Source organism: Leuresthes tenuis, unplaced genomic scaffold (genome assembly GCF_036924035.1).
Source record: "Leuresthes tenuis unplaced genomic scaffold, fLeuTen1.0.hap1 SCAF_14, whole genome shotgun sequence".
Lineage (NCBI taxonomy): Eukaryota > Metazoa > Chordata > Actinopteri > Atheriniformes > Atherinopsidae > Leuresthes > Leuresthes tenuis.
This window is the reverse complement of record NW_027325368.1, coordinates 4,066,114-4,088,865: the sequence shown is the minus strand read 5'-3', so window position 1 is coordinate 4,088,865 and position 22,752 is coordinate 4,066,114. Positions and strand designations below refer to the sequence as shown.

Here is a 22,752-nt window from a genome sequence, read left to right as displayed (position 1 = left end):
CTGTATTTTGAGTTTTTCTAGCGTTTTCTCACAGTTGATTTAATCTTCTGGTTCTTCCTGCTTTCTGTTCTGTATCTTTATTCTATAGTTTCCTCAGTTCCCTCCAGTTCTGGTTGTGGCGTTCCGGCCACCTTTTCTGTTTTGTTTTAATAAATCAGTCTGACTTTCCTCTACCTCCTGTTTCATCTGTGTCTGCATCTGGCTCCTCCACAGCAGTTTGCTCGATAGCCTGTAGACTTCAACCATATTAGTAATAAAGGTTTTCTCCCCTACTTTTTAATCACAACCAAGCACCCATGACTGTTAGATTACCATCTGCCCCTTAAAACGCTGACATTTTGATCACTTTGTTCACCTCACAGCTGCCCTCACCCCCAAATCCAATGTGCCCACTCTGCTTGGAGTGGAAAAATCTCTGTGATAATTACATGAACTCTGCCGGGGGAACCTCACACACCCACCTACTTGCTCCCTGTGACTTTGTGATGAACTCAGTGGTTGCACCAGTGGGAAAACTGGAACATATATCCTCATATCAGCATAATTAGTTTAATTACTTGATTAAAACAGAGGCCCTGTGCATCCAGGGGTCTGCACCAACTCTGGGGTAATAAGCAGCCCTGCAAAGACAGATGTAGGATGTGCAGCTAGTGCATTTTTTTCTTTATCACCTTTTTGATCTTGGTGGTTTTATGATAATGCAAGTTTGTGCCCTGTGTGTGTTCTTCAGGTGGGATGTAAAGCCAGCCTGGTGTTTTTCCAGTACTTTATTATGGCCAACTTCTTCTGGCTGCTGGTGGAGGGCCTGTACCTCCACACTCTACTGGTCGTCATCTTTTCTGAAAACCGACACTTTATTGTCTACATGTTCATCGGCTGGGGTAGGTTGCCTTCGTTTTAACGGGGAAATTAATGGTCAGAGGAAATGTCAAAGCAAACGGCAGCAGTGCAGCTCAGAGTCCTTAATGAAGATCACAGCTGGTGTTTTAACTGCAGATTTAAGGTTGCCAGGTGGACACAGACCAGTGCTCACTTTGGCGTCTTGTGTTGATTCATAAAACTCATTCAGAGTGCTTGAAAATAGATGGTAAAAGAATATATTTGGGTAGTTCCTAAGTGGTTTGGGCTTTCTATTCATGTCCCTCAAGCAGTTCATGAGGGTTTTTTTGTGTATAAGGGAAAATTGGCCACAAGTGGACGCTTCTAAGCACATGTGTTCACACCTGGTGTTAAAATGCCACTCGGGATCGGATCTGTTTCCTAAAACAGATTCCTAAAGGTAAACGTAGCTTTCACAGTCAGCTGAGCAACAACCGGGACGCCAGCAGGTCGGCTGATGTTCATTCAGAGATCTGAACTATGTCCTTATTCAACCAATGAAATGATCAAGATTACAGTGGAATTATTTATGAGTTTTTACGTATTTATGTATAATTATTTGGTTCAGTTATGGATGTGAAAGCAGTAGAGTAATTAAAAGTCCACTTTATTCATGTCAGAGAGTGTGTTGAACCCCAGAAAACCAGAGAGATTAACAAAAGGAACACTAAGATGATAATTAAACGACCAAAGCACCGCTTGATCTTTAAATCTCATACCCTAATATGATGAGTAGCAGCATAGACATAGTGATAAATAACACATCTGAGACATAATGTTGCACACGTCCTTCATGCTGTGTGCAGGAATCCCGACTGTGTTCGTTTCTGCGTGGGTGACGGCGAGGATTTATCTGGAAGACACGGGGTGAGTTCTGTCATATAAGACTTTCCCATTGTGCAGAAACATGGAACTGCTGCTGACTGCATTATTGATCTGTGATTTGTTTTGCTTTAAGCAGATATTTCAGCATACGTCGTGCACTCTGAGGAGTTTCTTTCTGTTCATCTGTTGTTGTGCTGGAGCCACAAATGACATTTTGTTGTTTTGAGTCAGACAGCAGATAATCATTCTGACATGACTCAGTCTCCTGAATAATAAGGTGGATTTTCAAGGTGCCAAATAGCACTTCATTGGCTAATTCAGCTCCTGGGCTTTGTTTTAAGTAGTCATTGTGTGAGACTGGTGCCGATGATCTGCATGTCTTCTGATGCTCATTATCACAGCTTAAATTGCAAGATGCTCCTGTGTGAGTCAGAGTAAATTTCTACAAAAGAACAAACGTCTCTGCAACAATTACCTATGTGCAGTCTCATAATGATGATAAAGAACAGCAAGGACAGAGCAGCACACGGTGAGGAAAGTGTTTCAACTCTTTAAAAGCAGGTTTTACAGCCTTTCGGTCCAGAGCTGAGATGGAAACTCGACAGATTTCCACTGTTTTCAGAGCTGTTTTACTTGAGATGTAAGAATAGCTGCTGCACAGCATCACGTGGGCATTATATTGTCAGATAGCATAGATATTTCTGATAGTTTCCTGACACCAGAGGAGGTGGCATCTTGTTAGGATGCCTCCTGGCCTCCCTGGGGAGGTGTTCTGGGCCCGTCCCACTGGGAGGAGACCCCGGGGAAGACCCAGGACACATTGGAGAGACTATGTCTCTCGGCTGGCCTGGGAACGCCTCGGGGTCCCCCTGGAAGAGCTGGAGGAAGTGGCCGGGGACAGAGAGGTCTGGGTTTCTCTGCTCCAGCTGCTGCCCTCATGACCCGGCAGGTGATGGATGGATGGATGGGATTTCCCATCACAAGCTGATCTGAATAAGGAGCCTGTTGTGGCTGCACACTTTTCAAGTCTCTAGAGTTTTTTTAAGTAAAAAAAGGCGTCATAGTTATCTGTCAATGACTTGAAAGTTTTTCAACAGGCTGCAGAGAAAGATCGCTGCTGCTCGGCTGGATTGTGAGCAGCTGTCAGACGTGTCTGGTTTCAAAAGCCGTGTGGTTTTGCGCATGTGTGACACAGGCTGACAGGCAGAGTGATGCCTTAGTTGGGGAGTGGACACTGTATCAGATCAGCATGAAGAAGAAATGCCACCTGAAGGGGAAACTGTCACTTTGCCGGCTGATCTGCTGAAATCCCCACTATCAGGTCATTCTCTTTGGGCAGTCACCATGAAAACGCTCCTGTGGAAAGCAACCGAGGAAATTAGTTTCCACAGCAAGATGTCTGAGCTCATCTTAAAGGACAAAATTACCCTCCTTTGTATTAAGAGAAGCAAATTAATTCTGATTTATTCTCTGACAACCAGTATGAATTAACAACTTACTTCCTCTCAGCTCATTTGTTTGTTGTTTTTAGTGCCTTTGAATGCAGATCTTCCTTTTTCTTGCTGGTGCAAATTGATTATGTAGAATAAAATTAAATTGGAAGTATTTTAAGAACACTACATTCAGTTGTTTTGCTTATGTAATATAATGTTTGATATGTTCAAGGACAGCTGGGAAATCTCTTTTTACTCTTGCCATTGTAAAGGATTCGTCTTTCTTTTTAATGATATGAAAAGAAGATGCCGAGGAGAAACTCAGCGTCTCTGACGCTTAATTCAGAGAAAAAATGAAGAAAAATAAGGTTGAACACTTTGAACGAGAAGAGGCTGAACAGGCAGTCTGTTGTCCCACAGAGACGGATGACAACAGAAAAAATGCAGCAGCTTGATGTGATGCATCATGATCACAGAACAATGCATATTAGTTGTCTGATCTGTGCAGGTGCTGCAGAGCATCAAGTCAGGACAGGTCAGGTGGTCACATTGCTCTCCTTTAGCTGCTCCTGCTGACATGCATGATGTGGGATATTTTTCTACAGCAGCAGCTTCACAGAAAACAGGCTGCAAAAAGAAGCTGATTGGAAGCAGACTTTAAATGCAGCGGAGCCCCTTTGGTATACACAGCACTATTCTGCCAGTTTGAGTTTGTGCTGTTGACCTTCCACTGTTAATGTCCCCATGAAGTAATTACTTTTAGATGTATTTTCTCTTTGTGTCATTTAAAATGTACCTTTTGTTTTTCTCATTTTCTTTCTTATTGTTGTTTTGGCTGTCCGGTAGGCCTGCGTTGGGCTCCAGCTGTTCATCCAGTGACTCACGCACACCTGTGTGAGACTGACATTAATTGTCTGCCCTCATTCTGTACCCACTTTGACTCTGAAGACGCAGTCGAGTGAAAACATTCGTCTGTTTGCACTGTTAAATTGCATTAAAATCAGTGAGCTCCAGCCTCTTATCTTTTGTCAGTTGGTTATCCTTAGCTGTGAAGCACCTGATCTAATTGCACGCTGTGTTGCTGATCGATATAACGTGTTTGATATGCCTCTCCAGCTGCTAATCGCCTGCACATATGATCGCCAGAAACTACTTTCCATTTCGAGCAGGAAAGCCTCTGAATATCCAGAGCCACTGTATTGTTGCTGTCCTATAAGTGATGTCCTTTGAGGATCAGATTTATTGTTGTTCTTCGCCTTGCTGGTTTATATAATCCAACCATGAAGTCACCGGTAGTTCACGCTGACTCTAAAGTCTGCAGCACTGAGCAGAAGTCACACACAGATGCACCACATCAAAGAGGTGGGACCGCAAAGGAAGTTAAACAACCAAATGCTAACAGGGAATGTGATATTTTCATTGTAAAGCAGGACATAACCTACTTAAGGGTTGCTGTACATGATGATAGCTGTTACATAACTCTTTATTTTTGTATTTGTTTTATCTATTCAATGTGTCCTCAGGTGCTGGGAAAGAAATGACAACCCCATACCCAACTGGGTGATCAATGGGCCGATCGGATTCTCCATCCTGGTAGGTCCAGGTCCCTTACCTCCGTGTGTCTGCAGGTGTTTCAGCTGCTTGTTGCTTTAAAAAGCTTCCAGTGGATGCTTGTTTTGTTGGGAAAATGAAGTCGAACAGAATCATTTTACCAGATGAATTCGACTTTCTTTTATTATCTGTGATCATTTTCATTTTTTAGGGACACATTTCCAAATTTATGGAGTCGTAGGAGTGTCACAATAGGAATATTTCACAAAAGAATAAGGAAACAAGTAAAGAAACATACACTTTTTAACCAGGAAAAAAACTCATTGAGATTAAAACCTCTTACATAACACATAACAACACAGAGCGAGACCAAAACTACACCAACACATAAACAACAGTTTCACATTTCATGAAAAATCCCTCACAAAGCGTTAAATATCAGGGCAATTACAGGTCTGTCCTTTAAAATTCACCTGAATTCCCCTAAAGTTATAAGAAATGACAGTTTTAAATCCTTTTACATATTATTCCAGGGTAGACAATTTAAAGGCCCTTTTTACCCAATTCAGTTCTGACCTTTGCATCCTGCATAAAAATGATGTCCTGAGACCATAAAGGCTGAAGTTCCTCCACAGAAGTGAGCATAAATATGTGGGAAGAAGTCCAGGAATGCATTTCTAGATAAAAAAAAACAGCCAGTGAGAGAGTCTGCTGTAGCATACAAAGTACAGATGTGCACAATAGCTGCAATCAGTCATAAAACGCAGAGCTCGGTGTTTTCCACTGCTGGGCTGCAGTGTTCCCGAATAGCACGTCTCCATAATCCATCAGGGGGAGAAAGGTTGAGGTGATCAAATGCTTCCTGAGAAACACTGAAGAAGAAACCAGAAAGTTTAAGCTTAGAAACCAGTTTGTCAATATCAGGTTTAAAAGATAGATTCTCATCAATCAGAATATTTGTAGCATCTGTTTAAATTTCGACCCCTTGAACAGTTAACAAGCTGGGGAGGAGAGGTGTAGCCTTTGATTTCTCTGCGTTTAAAACCAGCTTAAGCCCGGTTAGACAGGGCCGAACAGTCCAATGCAGACTGCATAAATAACCGTATCATTGGCATAAATAACCGTATCATAGGCATAAATAACCGTATCATCAGCATAAATAACCGTATCATTGGCATAAATAACCGTATCATCGGCATAAGGCATAAATAACCGTATCATAGGCATAAATAACCGTATCATCGGCATAAGGCATAAATAACCGTATCATTGGCATAAATAACCGTATCATTGGCATAAATAACCGTATCATCGGCATAAGGCATAAATAACCGTATCATTGGCATAAATAACCGTATCATCGGCATAGATAACCGTATCATCGGCATAAATAACCGTATCATCGGCATAAATAACCGTATCATTGGCATAAATAACCGTATCATTGGCATAAATAACCGTATCATCGGCATAAATAACCGTATCATTGGCATAAATAACCGTATCATAGGCATAAATAACCGTATCATCGGCATAAGGCATAAATAACCGTATCATTGGCATAAATAACCGTATCATTGGCATAAATAACCGTATCATCGGCATAAGGCATAAATAACCGTATCATTGGCATAAATAACCGTATCATCGGCATAAATAACCGTATCATCGGCATAAATAACCGTATCATTGGCATAAATAACTGTATCATCGGCATAAATAACCGTATCATCGGCATAAATAACCGTATCATTGGCATAAATAACCGTATCATCGGCATAAGGCATAAATAACCGTATCATCGGCATAAATAACCGTATCATCGGCATAAATAACCGTATCATTGGCATAAATTACCGTATCATTGGCATAAATAACTGTATCATCGGCATAAATAACCGTATCATCGGCATAAATAACCGTATCATTGGCATAAATAACCGTATCATCGGCATAAGGCATAAATAACCGTATCATCGGCATAAATAACCGTATCATCGGCATAAATAACCGTATCATTGGCATAAATTACCGTATCATTGGCATAAATAACCGTATCATTGGCATAAATAACCGTATCATAGGCATAAATAACCGTATCATCGGCATAAATAACCATATCATTGGCATAAATAACCGTATCATAGGTATAAATAACCGTATCATCGGCATAAGGCATAAATAACCGTATCATCGGCATAAATAACCGTATCATCGGCATAAATAACCGTATCATCTGCATAAATAAACATATCATTGGCATAAATAACGGTATCATCGGCATAAATAACCGTATCATCTGCATAAATAACCGTATCATTGGCATAAATAACCGTATCATAGGCATAAATAACCGTATCATCGGCATAAGGCATAAATAACCGTATCATCGGCATAAATAACCGTATCATCGGCATAAATAACCGTATCATCTGCATAAATAACCGTATCATCAGCATAGATAACCGTATCATCGGCATAAATAACCGTATCATTGGCATAAATAACCGTATCATTGGCATAAATAACCGTATCATCGGCATAAATAACCGTATCATTGGCATAAATAACCGTATCATAGGCATAAATAACCGTATCATCGGCATAAGGCATAAATAACCGTATCATCGGCATAAATAACCGTATCATCGGCATAAATAACCGTATCATCTGCATTAATAACCATATCATTGGCATAAATAACGGTATCATCGGCATAAATAACCGTATCATCTGCATAAATAACCGTATCATTGGCATAAATAACCGTATCATCGGCATAAATAACCGTATCATCGGCATAAATAACCGTATCATCGGCATAAATAACCGTATCATCTGCATAAATAACCGTATCATTGGCATAAATAACCGTATCATTGAAATAAATAACCGTATCATTGGCATAAATAACCGTATCATTGGCATAAATAACCGTATCATTGGCATAAATAACCGTATCATAGGCATAAATAACCGTATCATCGGCATAAATAACCGTATCATAGGCATAAATAACCGTATCATCGGCATAAGGCATAAATAACCGTATCATTGGCATAAATAACCGTATCATTGGCATAAATAACCGTATCATCGGCATAAGGCATAAATAACCGTATCATTGGCATAAATAACCGTATCATCGGCATAGATAACCGTATCATCGGCATAAATAACCGTATCATTGGCATTAATAACCGTATCATTGGCATAAATAACCGTATCATCGGCATAAATAACCGTATCATTGGCATAAATAACCGTATCATAGGCATAAATAACCGTATCATCGGCATAAGGCATAAATAACCGTATCATTGGCATAAATAACCGTATCATTGGCATAAATAACCGTATCATCGGCATAAGGCATAAATAACCGTATCATTGGCATAAATAACCGTATCATCGGCATAAATAACCGTATCATTGGCATAAATAACCGTATCATTGGCATAAATAACCGTATCATCGGCATAAGGCATAAATAACCGTATCATCGGCATAAATAACCGTATCATCTGCATTAATAACCATATCATTGGCATAAATAACGGTATCATCGGCATAAATAACCGTATCATCTGCATAAATAACCGTATCATTGGCATAAATAACCGTATCATCGGCATAAATAACCGTATCATCGGCATAAATAACCGTATCATCTGCATAAATAACCGTATCATTGGCATAAATAACCGTATCATTGACATAAATAACCGTATCATTGGCATAAATAACCGTATCATTGGCATAAATAACCGTATCATTGGCATAAATAACCGTATCATAGGCATAAATAACCGTATCATCGGCATAAATAACCGTATCATAGGCATAAATAACCGTATCATCGGCATAAGGCATAAATAACCGTATCATTGGCATAAATAACCGTATCATTGGCATAAATAACCGTATCATCGGCATAAGGCATAAATAACCGTATCATTGGCATAAATAACCGTATCATCGGCATAGATAACCGTATCATCGGCATAAATAACCGTATCATTGGCATTAATAACCGTATCATTGGCATAAATAACCGTATCATCGGCATAAATAACCGTATCATTGGCATAAATAACCGTATCATAGGCATAAATAACCGTATCATCGGCATAAGGCATAAATAACCGTATCATTGGCATAAATAACCGTATCATTGGCATAAATAACCGTATCATCGGCATAAGGCATAAATAACCGTATCATTGGCATAAATAACCGTATCATCGGCATAAATAACCGTATCATCGGCATAAATAACCGTATCATTGGCATAAATAACCGTATCATCGGCATAAATAACCGTATCATTGGCATAAATAACCGTATCATTGGCATAAATAACCGTATCATCGGCATAAGGCATAAATAACCGTATCATTGGCATAAATAACCGTATCATCGGCATAAATAACCGTATCATTGGCATAAATAACCGTATCATTGGCATAAATAACTGTATCATCGGCATAAATAACCGTATCATCGGCATAAATAACCGTATCATCGGCATAAATAACCGTATCATCGGCATAAATAACCGTATCATTGGCATAAGGCATAAATAACCGTATCATCGGCATAAATAACCGTATCATTGGCATAAATAACCGTATCATTGGCATAAATTACCGTATCATTGGCATAAATAACCGTATCATCGGCATAAATAACCGTATCATTGGCATAAATAACCGTATCATTGGCATAAATAACCGTATCATCGGCATAAATAACCGTATCATCGGCATAAATTACCGTATCATCGGCATAAATAACCGTATCATCGGCATAAATAACCATATCATCGGCATAAATAACCGTATCATAGGCATAAATAACCGTATCATCGGCATAAATAACCGTATCATCGGCATAAATAACCGTATCATCGGCATAAATAACCGTATCATTGGCATAAATAACCGTATCATCGGCATAAATAACCGTATCATTGGCATAAATAACCGTATCATTGGCATAAATAACCGTATCATTGGCATAAATAACCGTATCATTGGCATAAATAACCGTATCATTGGCATGAATAACCGTATCATCGGCATGAATAACCGTATCATCGGCATAAATAACCGTATCATTGGCATAAATAACCGTATCATTGGCATAAATAACCGTATCATCGGCATGAATAACCGTATCATCGGCATAAATAACCGTATCATTGGCATAAATAACCGTATCATTGGCATAAATAACCGTATCATCGGCATAAATAACCATATCACGGCATAAATAACCGTATCATTGACATAAATAACCGTATCATTGGCATAAATAACCGTATCATTGGCATAAATAACCGTATCATTGGCATAAATAACCGTATAATTGGCATAAATAACCGTATCATTGGCATAAATAACCGTATCATAGGCATAAATAACCGTATCATCGGCATAAATAACCGTATCATAGGCATAAATAACCGTATCATCGGCATAAATAACCGTATCATAGGCATAAATAACCGTATCATCGGCATAAGGCATAAATAACCGTATCATTGGCATAAATAACCGTATCATTGGCATAAATAACCGTATCATCGGCATAAGGCATAAATAACCGTATCATTGGCATAAATAACCGTATCATCGGCATAGATAACCGTATCATCGGCATAAATAACCGTATCATTGGCATTAATAACCGTATCATTGGCATAAATAACCGTATCATCGGCATAAATAACCGTATCATTGGCATAAATAACCGTATCATAGGCATAAATAACCGTATCATCGGCATAAGGCATAAATAACCGTATCATCGGCATAAATAACCGTATCATCGGCATAAATAACCGTATCATCGGCATAAATAACCGTATCATTGGCATAAATAACCGTATCATTGGCATAAATAACCGTATCATCGGCATAAATAACCATATCACGGCATAAATAACCGTATCATCGGCATAAATAACCGTATCATTGGCATAAATAACCGTATCATTGACATAAATAACCGTATCATTGGCATAAATAACCGTATCATTGGCATAAATAACCGTATCATTGGCATAAATAACCGTATAATTGGCATAAATAACCGTATCATTGGCATAAATAACCGTATCATAGGCATAAATAACCGTATCATCGGCATAAATAACCGTATCATAGGCATAAATAACCGTATCATCGGCATAAATAACCGTATCATAGGCATAAATAACCGTATCATCGGCATAAGGCATAAATAACCGTATCATCGGCATAAATAACCGTGTCATCGGCATAAAGATGGGACGCAGCATCAGGCAAGTTGTCACACAGGCTGGTCACATACATTTAAATAAATAGATAAATGTGGAAATACGAAGGCAACACAAGATAGACAGATATTCATGTATTGGATGGGAATTACTCTGTAATAACTTTCTCATTGTGCTTGTTTATTCCCTCGAACTCTTGCTCTGAACCATTGGTTTGAACATTTTTTTTTTTATTATTAACCTTTATTTATATAGGTAAAATCTCATTGAGACCCAGGGTCTCATTTGCAAGAGAGACCTGTTTTAGGCAGGCAGCAAAACACAAAGTTACAGATTAACTGAACGTACAAGAGACAAAAACAAAACAGGAACATATGATAATTAATGATAATAAAATGAAAGAAAAAAGGAGCTAGTTAAGTACAGTACATGCAGACCCCCACTCACCAGCCTTCCTACAAGTAATTTGACGTAAACATAAACACAAAAACATCTGCTTCCTCTTTATGAACCTAATAACTTTAGCCTAGTTTACCTTAAACATCCACCAAAGTCTGTTTCTGTACAAATTTAAGGCGAGAGATGAGCTCTTTGTTGACAATCTTTCACTGATATTACATCTACAAAACATGGGAAGTGTTGTTATTTTACTGATTATCTATTTCACAGCTTCAGTATCATTGTTATTATCATTTCTGGTGTCATAAGGTCTCACAGTTATTTTCTTTGTTAATTTTGGTTCAGCAGCTAATGAGTAAAACCTCACACCTGTGTTTTAATGCCTATATAACTGAGTACACCTGTACATTTTCAATTTCTCCTGCCTGTACTGCTGGAGATGCTTCATTAAGGGGTTTGCATTTTACATTTGGGCTTTAAAAGCCTTAATAAACTGTCAGATCCACATGCACTGTTTTTGTAGCCTCCGGTAACAGCGGTGAGATGTGTGAGCAACCCTTGTCTGAAGGTATTAAATTCCCACGATGTCCTGCTGACTGGCATCTGGTAAAATCTCCCAACCTTTAAATGTCTCAAAGGGGGAAGTTAATCTTAGCAGGAATGAGGGTCTTTATGCCATAAGTAAGCTTATTCATGCTGCTGCAGAGGACTAAAAAGCATGTATATGTCATAACATAATATCATCAAAAGATTAATAGAATCTGAAAACATCTCTGCACACATGGGACCAAAAAAATCAATATTGGATGTCTGTTATCTTCAGGCCCTCGGGCAGCTCTGCATTAAAATACATGCGGTTCTGTCCTGGAAAACGCTGCATGGGTTCAGGAACACTTCCAGTCCACAAATACAGGTGAAAGCGTTGTACTGCGCAGCAGAAGGAAAGTGTGAACATGATCCAGAGACACTGCTTTCCTCTCTGGGCCAAAGTTAATTTAGAATAAACCGAGGCAAAGTGGGAACTGTTCGTCACGTCCTCCAGGCTGAAGAGGCTATGAGCGACCATCTCCGCTGCTATGAGGCTGCATTGTGCCTTTTGATGTTTGAACTGTCTCTTCTACAGCCAGCGGTTCAGAGCTAACAGGTGGACAAATAAATATCTTAAAAGATTAGGAAGAATGACAGTTTTTCTCTCCATCAACAGCACAGAGTGGGTGTGAGGGACCGAGCTTCCTGAGGACGCAGATAGATTCAAAAAGAAACCCAAAGAACATATTATCAGGGCCCTTAAAAGAGGTCAAATGAACAAAACAAAATAAAGTCTTAATAACTTCAAACCAACTGTTCAAATGATAAGTAACTTAACACAGAAACCAAACTAACCTCCTAAACAGGAAACAAAGGAGAACTTAAATACTGGCAGATCACATATTAACAAATAAAGAAACAGAACCTAACAGTTAATTTAATAATCACTCAAACAAAGAATTAACAAAATAAACAAATTACTTGTAAATCTAAAGGAATACATCTTAACATCTAAAGGATGTAAACTACACCGTGTCCCCCCCCCCCCTCCCCCTGATGAAGCTGCCTTGGTACTTTGGTAGCTTTGCCTGCAGCTTCTGCTCACTTTTGCCCCCCCAGCTCTCATATGGCTCCCCCCCCAGCACCGATAGAACAAAAGAAAACAGGTTTAACATATAAAGCAAATTTAACACAGTTGAAAATACAATTAGATCTAAAAGTGCGCGCTTACAAACATAAATAATGTATTTCAACTTAGTTTAAACAGATATGTAAACAAAATTATATCAAGAAATAGACAGAACATGACTGAAAGTGTCGGAGCTCGGGGTTACCGACTGTTTTATTTTATGTAGGTGCAGCCGTCACAGTGGGATTGAATAAATGAACTTCTGTCATGATGGGGTTAGCAACAGTATGACAGCAAAGCAGAAGTATCACATTTAAATCTGTGGAAACTACAACCTTTTGCCCCACATGTTTGCAAATGAAGGTCATGAAAAGCTCAGGCACTGCTGAAATGTGACCGGGTCCTTTCCTTTAGTTCAACAGGATGTAACAGCAGTGAGCAGCATGAGTTCACAGTGCAATCCGCCCTGTCTTCAGATCATTCGATCCAATCGCCTGAGAGGGCGGGCGCGGTTACATCAGCTAAAAAAACTCATTCTCGCCTGGCGCTGACATGACCGACGGGCAAATTAGTGCCAAAAAAGATGCTAAATCGGCTATTTGGGCATATTTCAGGTTTTTCCCGGAGCCTGATAACCGATTTGCACAATATGCAGTAATCATGCTCCTGTGAAGGATAAGCAGACGACACATTTCTTGGGTTTTCCACTAAATAGCATCAGTTCAAGACAAGCTTTCATTGCATTTTCAGTCGGATAAACCTGAACTTGGAGCTCACAGCTGATGGACCTTTGATTCTCTCCTCTCTGTCCGACTCTCATCTTTAACGTTTCAGCAGTTTGCTCACAGAAAAGAGAGTCTTAGCAGCCCCAGATTCCCCAGGAATTGCAGTCCAATGGGACCATTTGTAAGTGTTTGTGGGTGTTTGTTTGAGGAATATGAATTTTTGAGTGATTTTGAGCCTGTCTTCTTATTCTTTGTGCGTTTTCTTTTCGATGTTGGATTCTGGTTGATGATTTGTATTCTGTGTCCTGTCTGGTTCCGAGCTTTTGTTGTCAGTCTTCAGCTCAGACATATCTTTAGATCCAGTTTGTTCTTATGTTGACGCCTCGTTTGAGTTTGAATTTTTTTGTATTTCAGTTCTTGGCTCAGTTTAGTTTTCTTGTCATCTCATCTGGATTCCCTCTGTTGCCGTAGTAACCTCTGTTTACTTCCTGTTCCATTCTGGAGACCCTTGTCCCTTGTTTCTTATGTTCGTTTTACTTCCTGTCTCTGTTCACACCAGCTTTACGTTACCAGATCTAGGGCTGCTGTTCATTTATTGATTAACTTTGACACATATCGCTCCTGGTTTTCAGCTGTACTTCTAGATCCTCCTCATTGTTCCGGCCACTTTTCCTTTTTCTGCTTAACTATTCAGTTGTTCTATCCTCTCTCTTCCAAGGTCAACTTCATCCAGTTCATCAGCATCATTCGGATCTTGGTTCAGAAGCTGCGGTGTCCTGATGTGGGCGGTAATGACCAGTCACAGTACAGGTATGAAACTGAATTGAATGAATATGACAATTCAATTAAAGATAACTGTATTCATCACAAATTATGGTGGCACCTGGCAGTAGGTTAAGACTTGATGCTCTTTAAACTGTGTCGGCATAGCAAAGCTGCACAGATAGATTAGTCCCGTCTATCTTAAGATGGGCAACAAACTCTTTTTCAATGACAGTTAATAACAGCTAATATAAAAGCTGACAATATGAGTCCATTTCTATGTGTTATGAAACAAAAGCTACAGCTGTTCAATCAGTAGAAGCTTCTTTGAATAAAGGAATCAGCCTCATACCTGAGAATGTAAAAAGAGACTAGATCATCAGGGACATGAGACCATTTTTCATCCCCCAGCTGTCTGAGGAGGTGAAAGTGACTGTAACACTCACTGAAGAAGACGGCGCTTTGCAGCCTTTATGAAACGAGGGAGAAACCTCAGTTTCACAGCGTAGCGTCACATTTTCTCTGTGTCTGAGGCTTTGACCAGTCAGAGGTGGCGTCTTTAATCTTCCGGCAGCTTCACCCTCCCGTGAAATCTGAGCTATGTTGTCAGATGAACTCTCACGTCCCGCGGTTAAAGAGATCCGAGATTCTCAGGAAAGAGGTGATGAAAAGCTTTGCTCCTCTGCGGAATCCTCTGTAAACGTAAAAAAAGATTCGTACTCTGGTACTCTGGCGTCCTCCAAACACCTGCATGTCAGGTTAACTGGACTGGGTGTGAGCGTGGATGGTTGTTTGTCTCTGTGATGGACCGGCGACCTGTTTAGGCTGTACCTCGCCTCTCGCCCAATGACAGCTGGAATAGGCTCCAGCCCCCCTGCAACCCTGAGCTGGATTAGCCGGGTATAGAAAATGGATGGATGGACGTTTGCGACTTCCACTGGTGATGAGACCAGTGGCGTGCACAGACTTTTTGAAGGGCAGGGGCGGAAAGAAAAAAAAAGGGCACATATAGCACGTCCTCACCACTGTAGAGGGCACTTGAGGGCACTTTAGCACGCATTTTGGCTCCTGAGAGGGCACTTGAGGGCACTTAAGCACACGTTTTGGCTCCTAAGGGGGCACTTGAGGGCACTTAAGCACACAGTTTGGCTCCAGAGAGGGCACTTGAGGGCACTTAAGCACACATTTTGGCTCCCGAGAGGACACTTGAGGGCACTTAAGCACACATTTTGGCTCCTGAGAGGACACTTGAGGGCACTTAAGCACACGTTTTGGCTCCTAAGGGGGCACTTGAGGGCACTTAAGCACACCTTTTGGCTCCTGAGAGGGCACTTGAGGGCACTTAAGCACACAGTTTGGCTCCAGAGAGGGCACTTGAGGGCACTTAAGCACACATTTTGGCTCCCGAGAGGACACTTGAGGGCACTTAAGCACACATTTTGGCTCCCGAGAGGACACTTGAGGGCACTTAAGCACACATTTTGGCTCCTGAGAGGGCACTTGAGGGCACTTAAGCACACGTTTTGGCTCCCGAGAGGGCACTTGAGGGCACTTAAGCACACATTTTGGCTCCTGAGAGGGCACTTGAGGGCACTTAAGCACACATTTTGGCTCCTGAGAGGGCACTTGAGGGCTATTAGGCACACATTTTGGCTCCTGAGAGGGCACTTGAGGGCACTTTAGCACACGTTTTAGCTCCCAAGAGGGCACTTGAGGACACTTGAGGGCACTTAAGCACACGTTTTGGCTCCTAAGGGGGCACTTGAGGGCACTTAAGCACACGTTTTGGCTCCCGAGAGGGCACTTAAGCACACATTTTGGCTCCCGAGAGGACACTTGAGGGCACTTAAGCACATGTTTTGGCTCCTAAGGGGGCACTTGAGGACACTTAAGCACACATTTTGGCTCCCGAGAGGACACTTGAGGGCACTTAAGCACACATTTTGACTCCCGAGAGGACACTTGAGGGCACTTAAGCACACATTTTGGCTCCTGAGAGGGCACTTGAGGGCACTTCAGCACACATTTTGGCTCCTAAGGGGACACTTGAGGGCACTTAAATACACGTTTTGGCTCCTAAGGGGGCACTTGAGGGCACTTAAGCACACATTTTGGCTCCCGAGAGGACACTTGAGGGCACTTAAGCACACATTTTGGCTCCCGAGAGGACACTTGAGGGCACTTAAGCACACATTTTGGCTCCTGAGAGGGCACTTGAGGGCACTTAAGCACACATTTTGGCTCCCGAGAGGACACTTGAGGGCACTTAAGTACACGTTTTGGCTCCTAAGGGGGCACTTGAGGGCAGTTTTGCACGCGTTTTGGCACCCGAGAGGACACTTGAGGGCACTTAAGTACACGTTTTGGCTCCTAAGGGGGCACTTGAGGGCACTTAAGCACACGTTTTGGCACCCGAGAGGACACTTGAGGGCACTTAAGTACACGTTTTGGCTCCTAAGGGGGCACTTGAGGGCACTTAAGCACACATTTTGGCTCCTAAGGGGGCACTTGAGGGCACTTAATCACACATTTTGGCTCCTAAGGGGACACTTGAGGGCACTTAAATACACGTTTTGGCTCCTAAGGGGGCACTTGAGGGCACTTAAGCACACATTTTGGCTCCCGAGAGGACACTTGAGGGCACTTAAGCACACATTTTGGCTCCCGAGAGGACACTTGAGGGCACTTAAGCACACATTTTGGCTCCTGAGAGGGCACTTGAGGGCACTTAAGCACACGTTTTGGCTCCCGAGAGGGCACTTGAGGGCACTTAAGCACACATTTTGGCTCCTGAGAGGGCACTTGAGGGCACTTAAGCACACATTTTGGCTCCCGAGAGGACACTTGAGGGCACTTAAGCACACATTTTGGCTCCTGAGAGGACACTTGAGGGCACTTAAGCACACATTTTGGCTCCTGAGAGGGCACTTGAGGGCACTTAAGCACACATTTTGGCTCCCGAGAGGACACTTGAGGGCACTTAAGCACACATTTTGGCTCCTGAGAGGGCACTTGAGGGCACTTTAGCACACGTTTTAGCTCCCAAGAGGGCACTTGAGGACACTTGAGGGCACTTAAGCACACGTTTTGGCTCCTAAGGGGGCACTTGAGGGCACTTAAGCACACATTTTGGCTCCCGAGAGGACACTTGAGGGCACTTAAGCACACGGTTTGGCTCCCGAGAGGACACTTGAGGGCACTTAAGCACACATTTTGGCTCCCGAGAGGACACTTGAGGGCACTTAAGCACACATTTTGGCTCCCGAGAGGGCACTTGAGGGCACTTAAGCACACATTTTGGCTCCTGAGAGGGCACTTGAAGGCACTTTAGCACACGTTTTAGCTCCCAAGAGGGCACTTGAGGACACTTGAGGGCACTTAAGCGCACGTTTTGGCTCCTGAGAGGGCACTTGAGAACACTTAAGCATGCGTTTTGGCTCCAGAGAGGGCACTTGAGGGCAGTTTTGCACGCGTTTTGGCTTCCAAGGGGGCATTTTAATATACATTTTTCAACAATTGGGCGCCCCTGCCCCCTCCCCCCTGTGCACGTCACTGGACGAGACCTTCTACCATACATCGAGGTCCAAATGTAGCCTCATCAGGTCTGGATAGTGTCTCATTCTTTAACAGGGCATCTTTGGTGTGTATCAACATGTCCAATGTCCCTGCAGATCCCTGCAAGCAAACTCTCAGGCAAACAAAGAACTATCTGTGTGCATCATTAAGTCACTAAATTCCATGGATGATTAGCTGATTAAAATATATATTACAGTAACACGAAAGATAAGTCAGTGTAACTGAGAAAATTTGCTTTGGTACCTAATGGCACCACTAAGTGAGGTTTCTTTTTCTAATCAAGATGGTTTTAAGAGTGTTTGCTGACTGGCTGCAGCCAGATTCGTGGGAATTTGACAGTGGCTAAATCTGTTTAATTGCATCTTTTCTGAGATTAATGCTCTTGTTCATGGTCTGTGACAAACAAACACAAAACAAGCACACGTGTCCGGATTCAAACACGGTCACGCTTTGGTAATTGTATGAGCAAACTGTGACATCAGCACAGCTCCAGAACTGCTTAAAATGCGTATCTTGAGTTGCTCTCGAGTCTTCATCCTAAAGATGTTGCTGCAAAGAAAAGGTGAGGTAGCAGGAGGTGTAAAGTGCATCATATGTACACAGATTAACCTTCTGGCAGCACTAAAGCTTTCCATCCCAGAGAAAAACGGTTAATTCCTTGAGGATCAGAGTGCTCAGCAATGCCACCTACTTATTAAATGGTGGGATAGATACATGTAAGCCCCTGAGGACGTGTGCTTTGGATAAATGTCATTCCAGAGTAAATGATGAACAGCTTCTTCTGTTGTTGAGTCAAACCAAACGCTGCCTTACAGTCTGATCAGGTTATGAATTGCTGTGCATCACTGTTTCTCTTACAGACGCCTGGCGAAATCCACACTCCTACTGATCCCCCTGTTTGGGATCCACTATGTGGTCTTTGTCTCTCTCAGCGAGTCCATTGCAGAAGACTATAAAATATTTTTTGACCTTGCCCTTGGATCCTTTCAGGTGTGATAATAGTTCCTCTATGCTGCATGTATGATTGAAAGCACTCCTTCACCCTCATCTCCTGATTCTGTGAACCACAGCTGTTGTTCTTGTCTTTCAGGGTCTGGTCGTGGCCATTCTCTACTGTTTCTTAAACAGCGAGGTAAGTTCTGATCCGAAATCGTCTTAGTTCAAACAACTTAGTCACAAATTAAAAATAATCTCCAATACAGTGAGTTCAGGGTGGAGTTTGCAAAGTTTTTGACTTTCTTCATGTGTTTCCATCTAGTTGTAAAGTAACTACGAGTCACTCAGTAATGAGTCCATTAACTGGTTTGAACTGGGCTGCACGGTGGTTAGCATCGTCGCCTCACAGCACCTCACAGGTTCGATTCTCCCCGTGTATTCGTGGGTCTTCCACGTCTTCCTCCCATCGTCCAAAAACATGCAAAAACAGGCTCTGTGATGGACTGGCGACCTGTCCAGGAGGTACCCAGCCTCTTGACAAAGAACAAAGGACAAAACTTTCGTAAATAAATAAAGATGCCTGCCGCTTCACTTCTTTAAAATAGGATGCATGGCGGTGTGGGGATTAGCACCGTCGCCTCACAGCGAGAGGGTTCCAGGTTCAATTCCCAGGGTTCTTCAGGTTCTCCGGTCCCACCATCCAAAAACATGCATGTTAGGTTAACTGGTGACTCTAAATTGTCCTTAGGAGTGAGTGTATGTGGTCGTTTGTCTCTGTGTGGCCCTGTGATGGACTGGCGGCCAGGGTGTCCCCCGCCTCTCGCCCAATGACTGCTGGGATAGGCTCCAGCCCCCCCACAACCCGACCGATCGATTAAGCGGGTATAGAAAATGGATGGATGGTTTGAACTGAATAAACTGGGCTGCATCGTGTTCTTAGGTGATGACTAATGTCAACGAACCTTTATCGAAAACGAGACGAGACGAGAAAAAATGCAATGTTGTTGACAAATAAACACAAGACTAAATGTGGTTTCTAAAATAAAAAATCTGCTAAAATGTCTTTAATTTTCATTGACTAAAACGAGACGAAATGTTACAGCGTTATTTTGTCTTGTTTAGTCAAGGAAAATGAAGACATTTCGCGTTGTTTGTATTATTTTGCAGTATTTCTGTTTCCTGCGTCTCACTAAGCAGTCGCAGGCGACGTCACTTTCTCAACTCGCTCGCGGCTTATTTATTTATTTACTTATTTATTTGAAAGATAACTAACTGTCACAGATAAAGGGAGCGATGGCCGGCCAGCCTGAAATAAATAAATATGTTGTAAATTCAAATCAGAGCATCTTCCATGTCTGCAATGGATTTATTCTGGAGTCTATAAGGTAACAATCATATAATAATAATAGTTCTATATTACATCTACATTACTAGGTAGTTATACTATATTGACTGGGTTAAATAGAGTTGCATTACTAAAAGAGACTAAAATACCATTTTCTTTGACCAAAACTAGACTAAAATGTCATCAGTTTTGGTCGAGTAAAACTAGCTGAAAATAGTCACGGATAATTCTGACTGAAATGAGACTAAAATGACTTTTAGTCGACTGACACTTGACTAAAAAGACTAAAAACAGAATGAACGTGACTAAAACTAATAAAAATTTAAATGACAGCTTGACACAAAGACTAAAATTAAAACAACCCTCGTGATCACAGACCGAACACCTGCGAATCTGGAAAAGTTGATGGAAACATCACGAATGTTTCATCAGAATATTCTAAATGTTTGGATCAGAAAAGGTTACTTGTTCCTGTTTCCTCAGGTTCAAGGGGAGTTAAAGAGGAAGTGGAGGAGCATGTGTCTGAACTGCCATCTGAGCAGAACTCAACACCGTTTCAACAGCACCTTCACCTCCAGGAACGGGTCAGAGCAAATGATGCAGTTTCACCGCAACTCCAGAACGCAGTCCATCCTGCAGTCAGAGACCACCATGCTGTGAGAGCACAGCCTGCCAGGTCCCAGGTGGGGGGGGCCTGCAGCGTTTCAGCAGATTTTAAGCTTTACAAAACCTCTGTGAGCCTTCGAGTCTCCCAGGTGGATCAAAAGCTGGTGGGATCCACCACGAGGTGTATTTGCAGCTAACAAAGACGCATTGTTGTTGACTTCTTTTTAATGTTTTGTTGGCTGCTTTGAGCTGACAAAAGGTACCTGGAGTTTAGAGTTCAGGCAGTTTTTCCTGCAGCTGTGGGCATGACTGAGGTAAAAAATGTAAATATTTGAATGTTTCATACAGTAAATTCAGTATTTTAAAGAAATACAGTTACCAGGCACAACTTTGGACACATCTGCTCATCCAGAAGTTTGTCTTTTTTGTTTTAAACCACTTCTGCATTGTAGAATAATACCGAAAGTATGAAATAACTGAAACACCATGCCTTTTCAAAAGATTTTAGCAGAACTTCTTAATATATTTGAGACCGTCATGAGTAATGCATATTAGGTAAAATATAAAAACCACTCAACTAAATAAAGAAAAAGGATCATATTTACTTTGGATATAGAATTTTGCTGCTACAAAAATGGCTTTGAGGACCGTCCCAAGACAGAAAGACCAAGACTTTCTGACTCAGCTGTTGAATTATCGGTCTCACAAATCACCAGTTAACTGGACCTCAGAATAATGCTCATGGATGCTTCAGAAGATCTCAGCATTATCTGTTCAGGCTGCATGAATCAGGCCTTCAGTCGGGTTAGAGGAGAAATCTGATTAAGATTTTTTACCTCCAACTGTTCAGATGAAACGAAGTGGATGGTTTCTGCATGTGTGGTTCCCAAGGAGAAGGAGGAGTGATGGTGACTGGGTGCTTTACCACTTAAGGCACACTTAACCAGCGTCAAACGCCACAATATTCCATTTGGTTCCCTCTTAATCGAGCCCTGAGAAGGGACATTTAGCCCTTAGAGACCCGAAGAGGTGGCTGATTGTTCAAAGCTGTAATCAAAGCAAACAGTGGCTACTTTGGTTAATCTAAAGCATGAAACACATTTTGTTTAATGCACAGTATTGTTACACAGTGTGGAAAATAAAACCGGATAAAAGAGAACTTTTTAATGAGTGTGTCCAAACACTGTGTGTACAGGTGAGAAATAATGTGCTGAATAATGAGCTGTCCTTGTCATATTTAACAGAAAAGGTAACTTTATCGCTGTATCACCTGTTCGTGTACATGAGGCAGATAGCTGCTGGCTTTAAATGCTGTTGTTGTATGTGACAGATTAATGCAAAAGGTAATAAATAAATAATTACGACTGCAGCAGATTGGCTACAAACACAAATCTTGCATCCCTTTGCTTTGTGCATCACTGTAAGTGACCTGGAATTCATCCAAGCTGTACAAGAATAATATTTCCATAATGCGTCAGCTGATTATAGCAAAGCTAGAAAATGAATAAATGCATTGAAATGTCAGACATTAACATGGCAGAACAGCTTTTTCCTATCAAAAAACACGTTCTTTTTGCACCTAAACCTTAAAAAAAAACCCTGATCTGCAGCAGAGGCCGATCATAAACATCTTTAAAAGCATATGGTGTCTGCAGCCAGGTTTAGTTCACTTTCAGACACCATGAATAAGAAAAGGTTAACTTGGTTTAACAAACAATGATGTAACATCAAACCTGATCTAATGCTCCAGATAGGCCCAGAGATGGATTCAGTTTTCCTCTTCTGGATGTCCACCG

The 22,752-nt window shown here is 41.5% G+C and overlaps 1 protein-coding gene across 1 annotated transcript in view; it reads left to right on the top strand.

The window, feature by feature from the left end:
- The window catches only part of vipr2 (vasoactive intestinal peptide receptor 2), a 70,385-nt gene extending 47,848 nt beyond the window's left edge, over nt 1–22,537 (top strand). Inside the window, exons 7-13 of the mRNA XM_072363745.1 lie at nt 731–881; nt 1,686–1,746; nt 4,661–4,730; nt 14,450–14,541; nt 18,930–19,059; nt 19,160–19,201; nt 20,834–22,537. Of these exons, the coding sequence (XP_072219846.1) occupies nt 731–881; nt 1,686–1,746; nt 4,661–4,730; nt 14,450–14,541; nt 18,930–19,059; nt 19,160–19,201; nt 20,834–21,010 (723 nt within the window). The 3' untranslated portion in view covers nt 21,011–22,537. The remainder of the gene's footprint in view (nt 1–730; nt 882–1,685; nt 1,747–4,660; nt 4,731–14,449; nt 14,542–18,929; nt 19,060–19,159; nt 19,202–20,833) is intronic.
- The last annotated feature ends 215 nt before the right edge of the window (nt 22,538–22,752 follow it).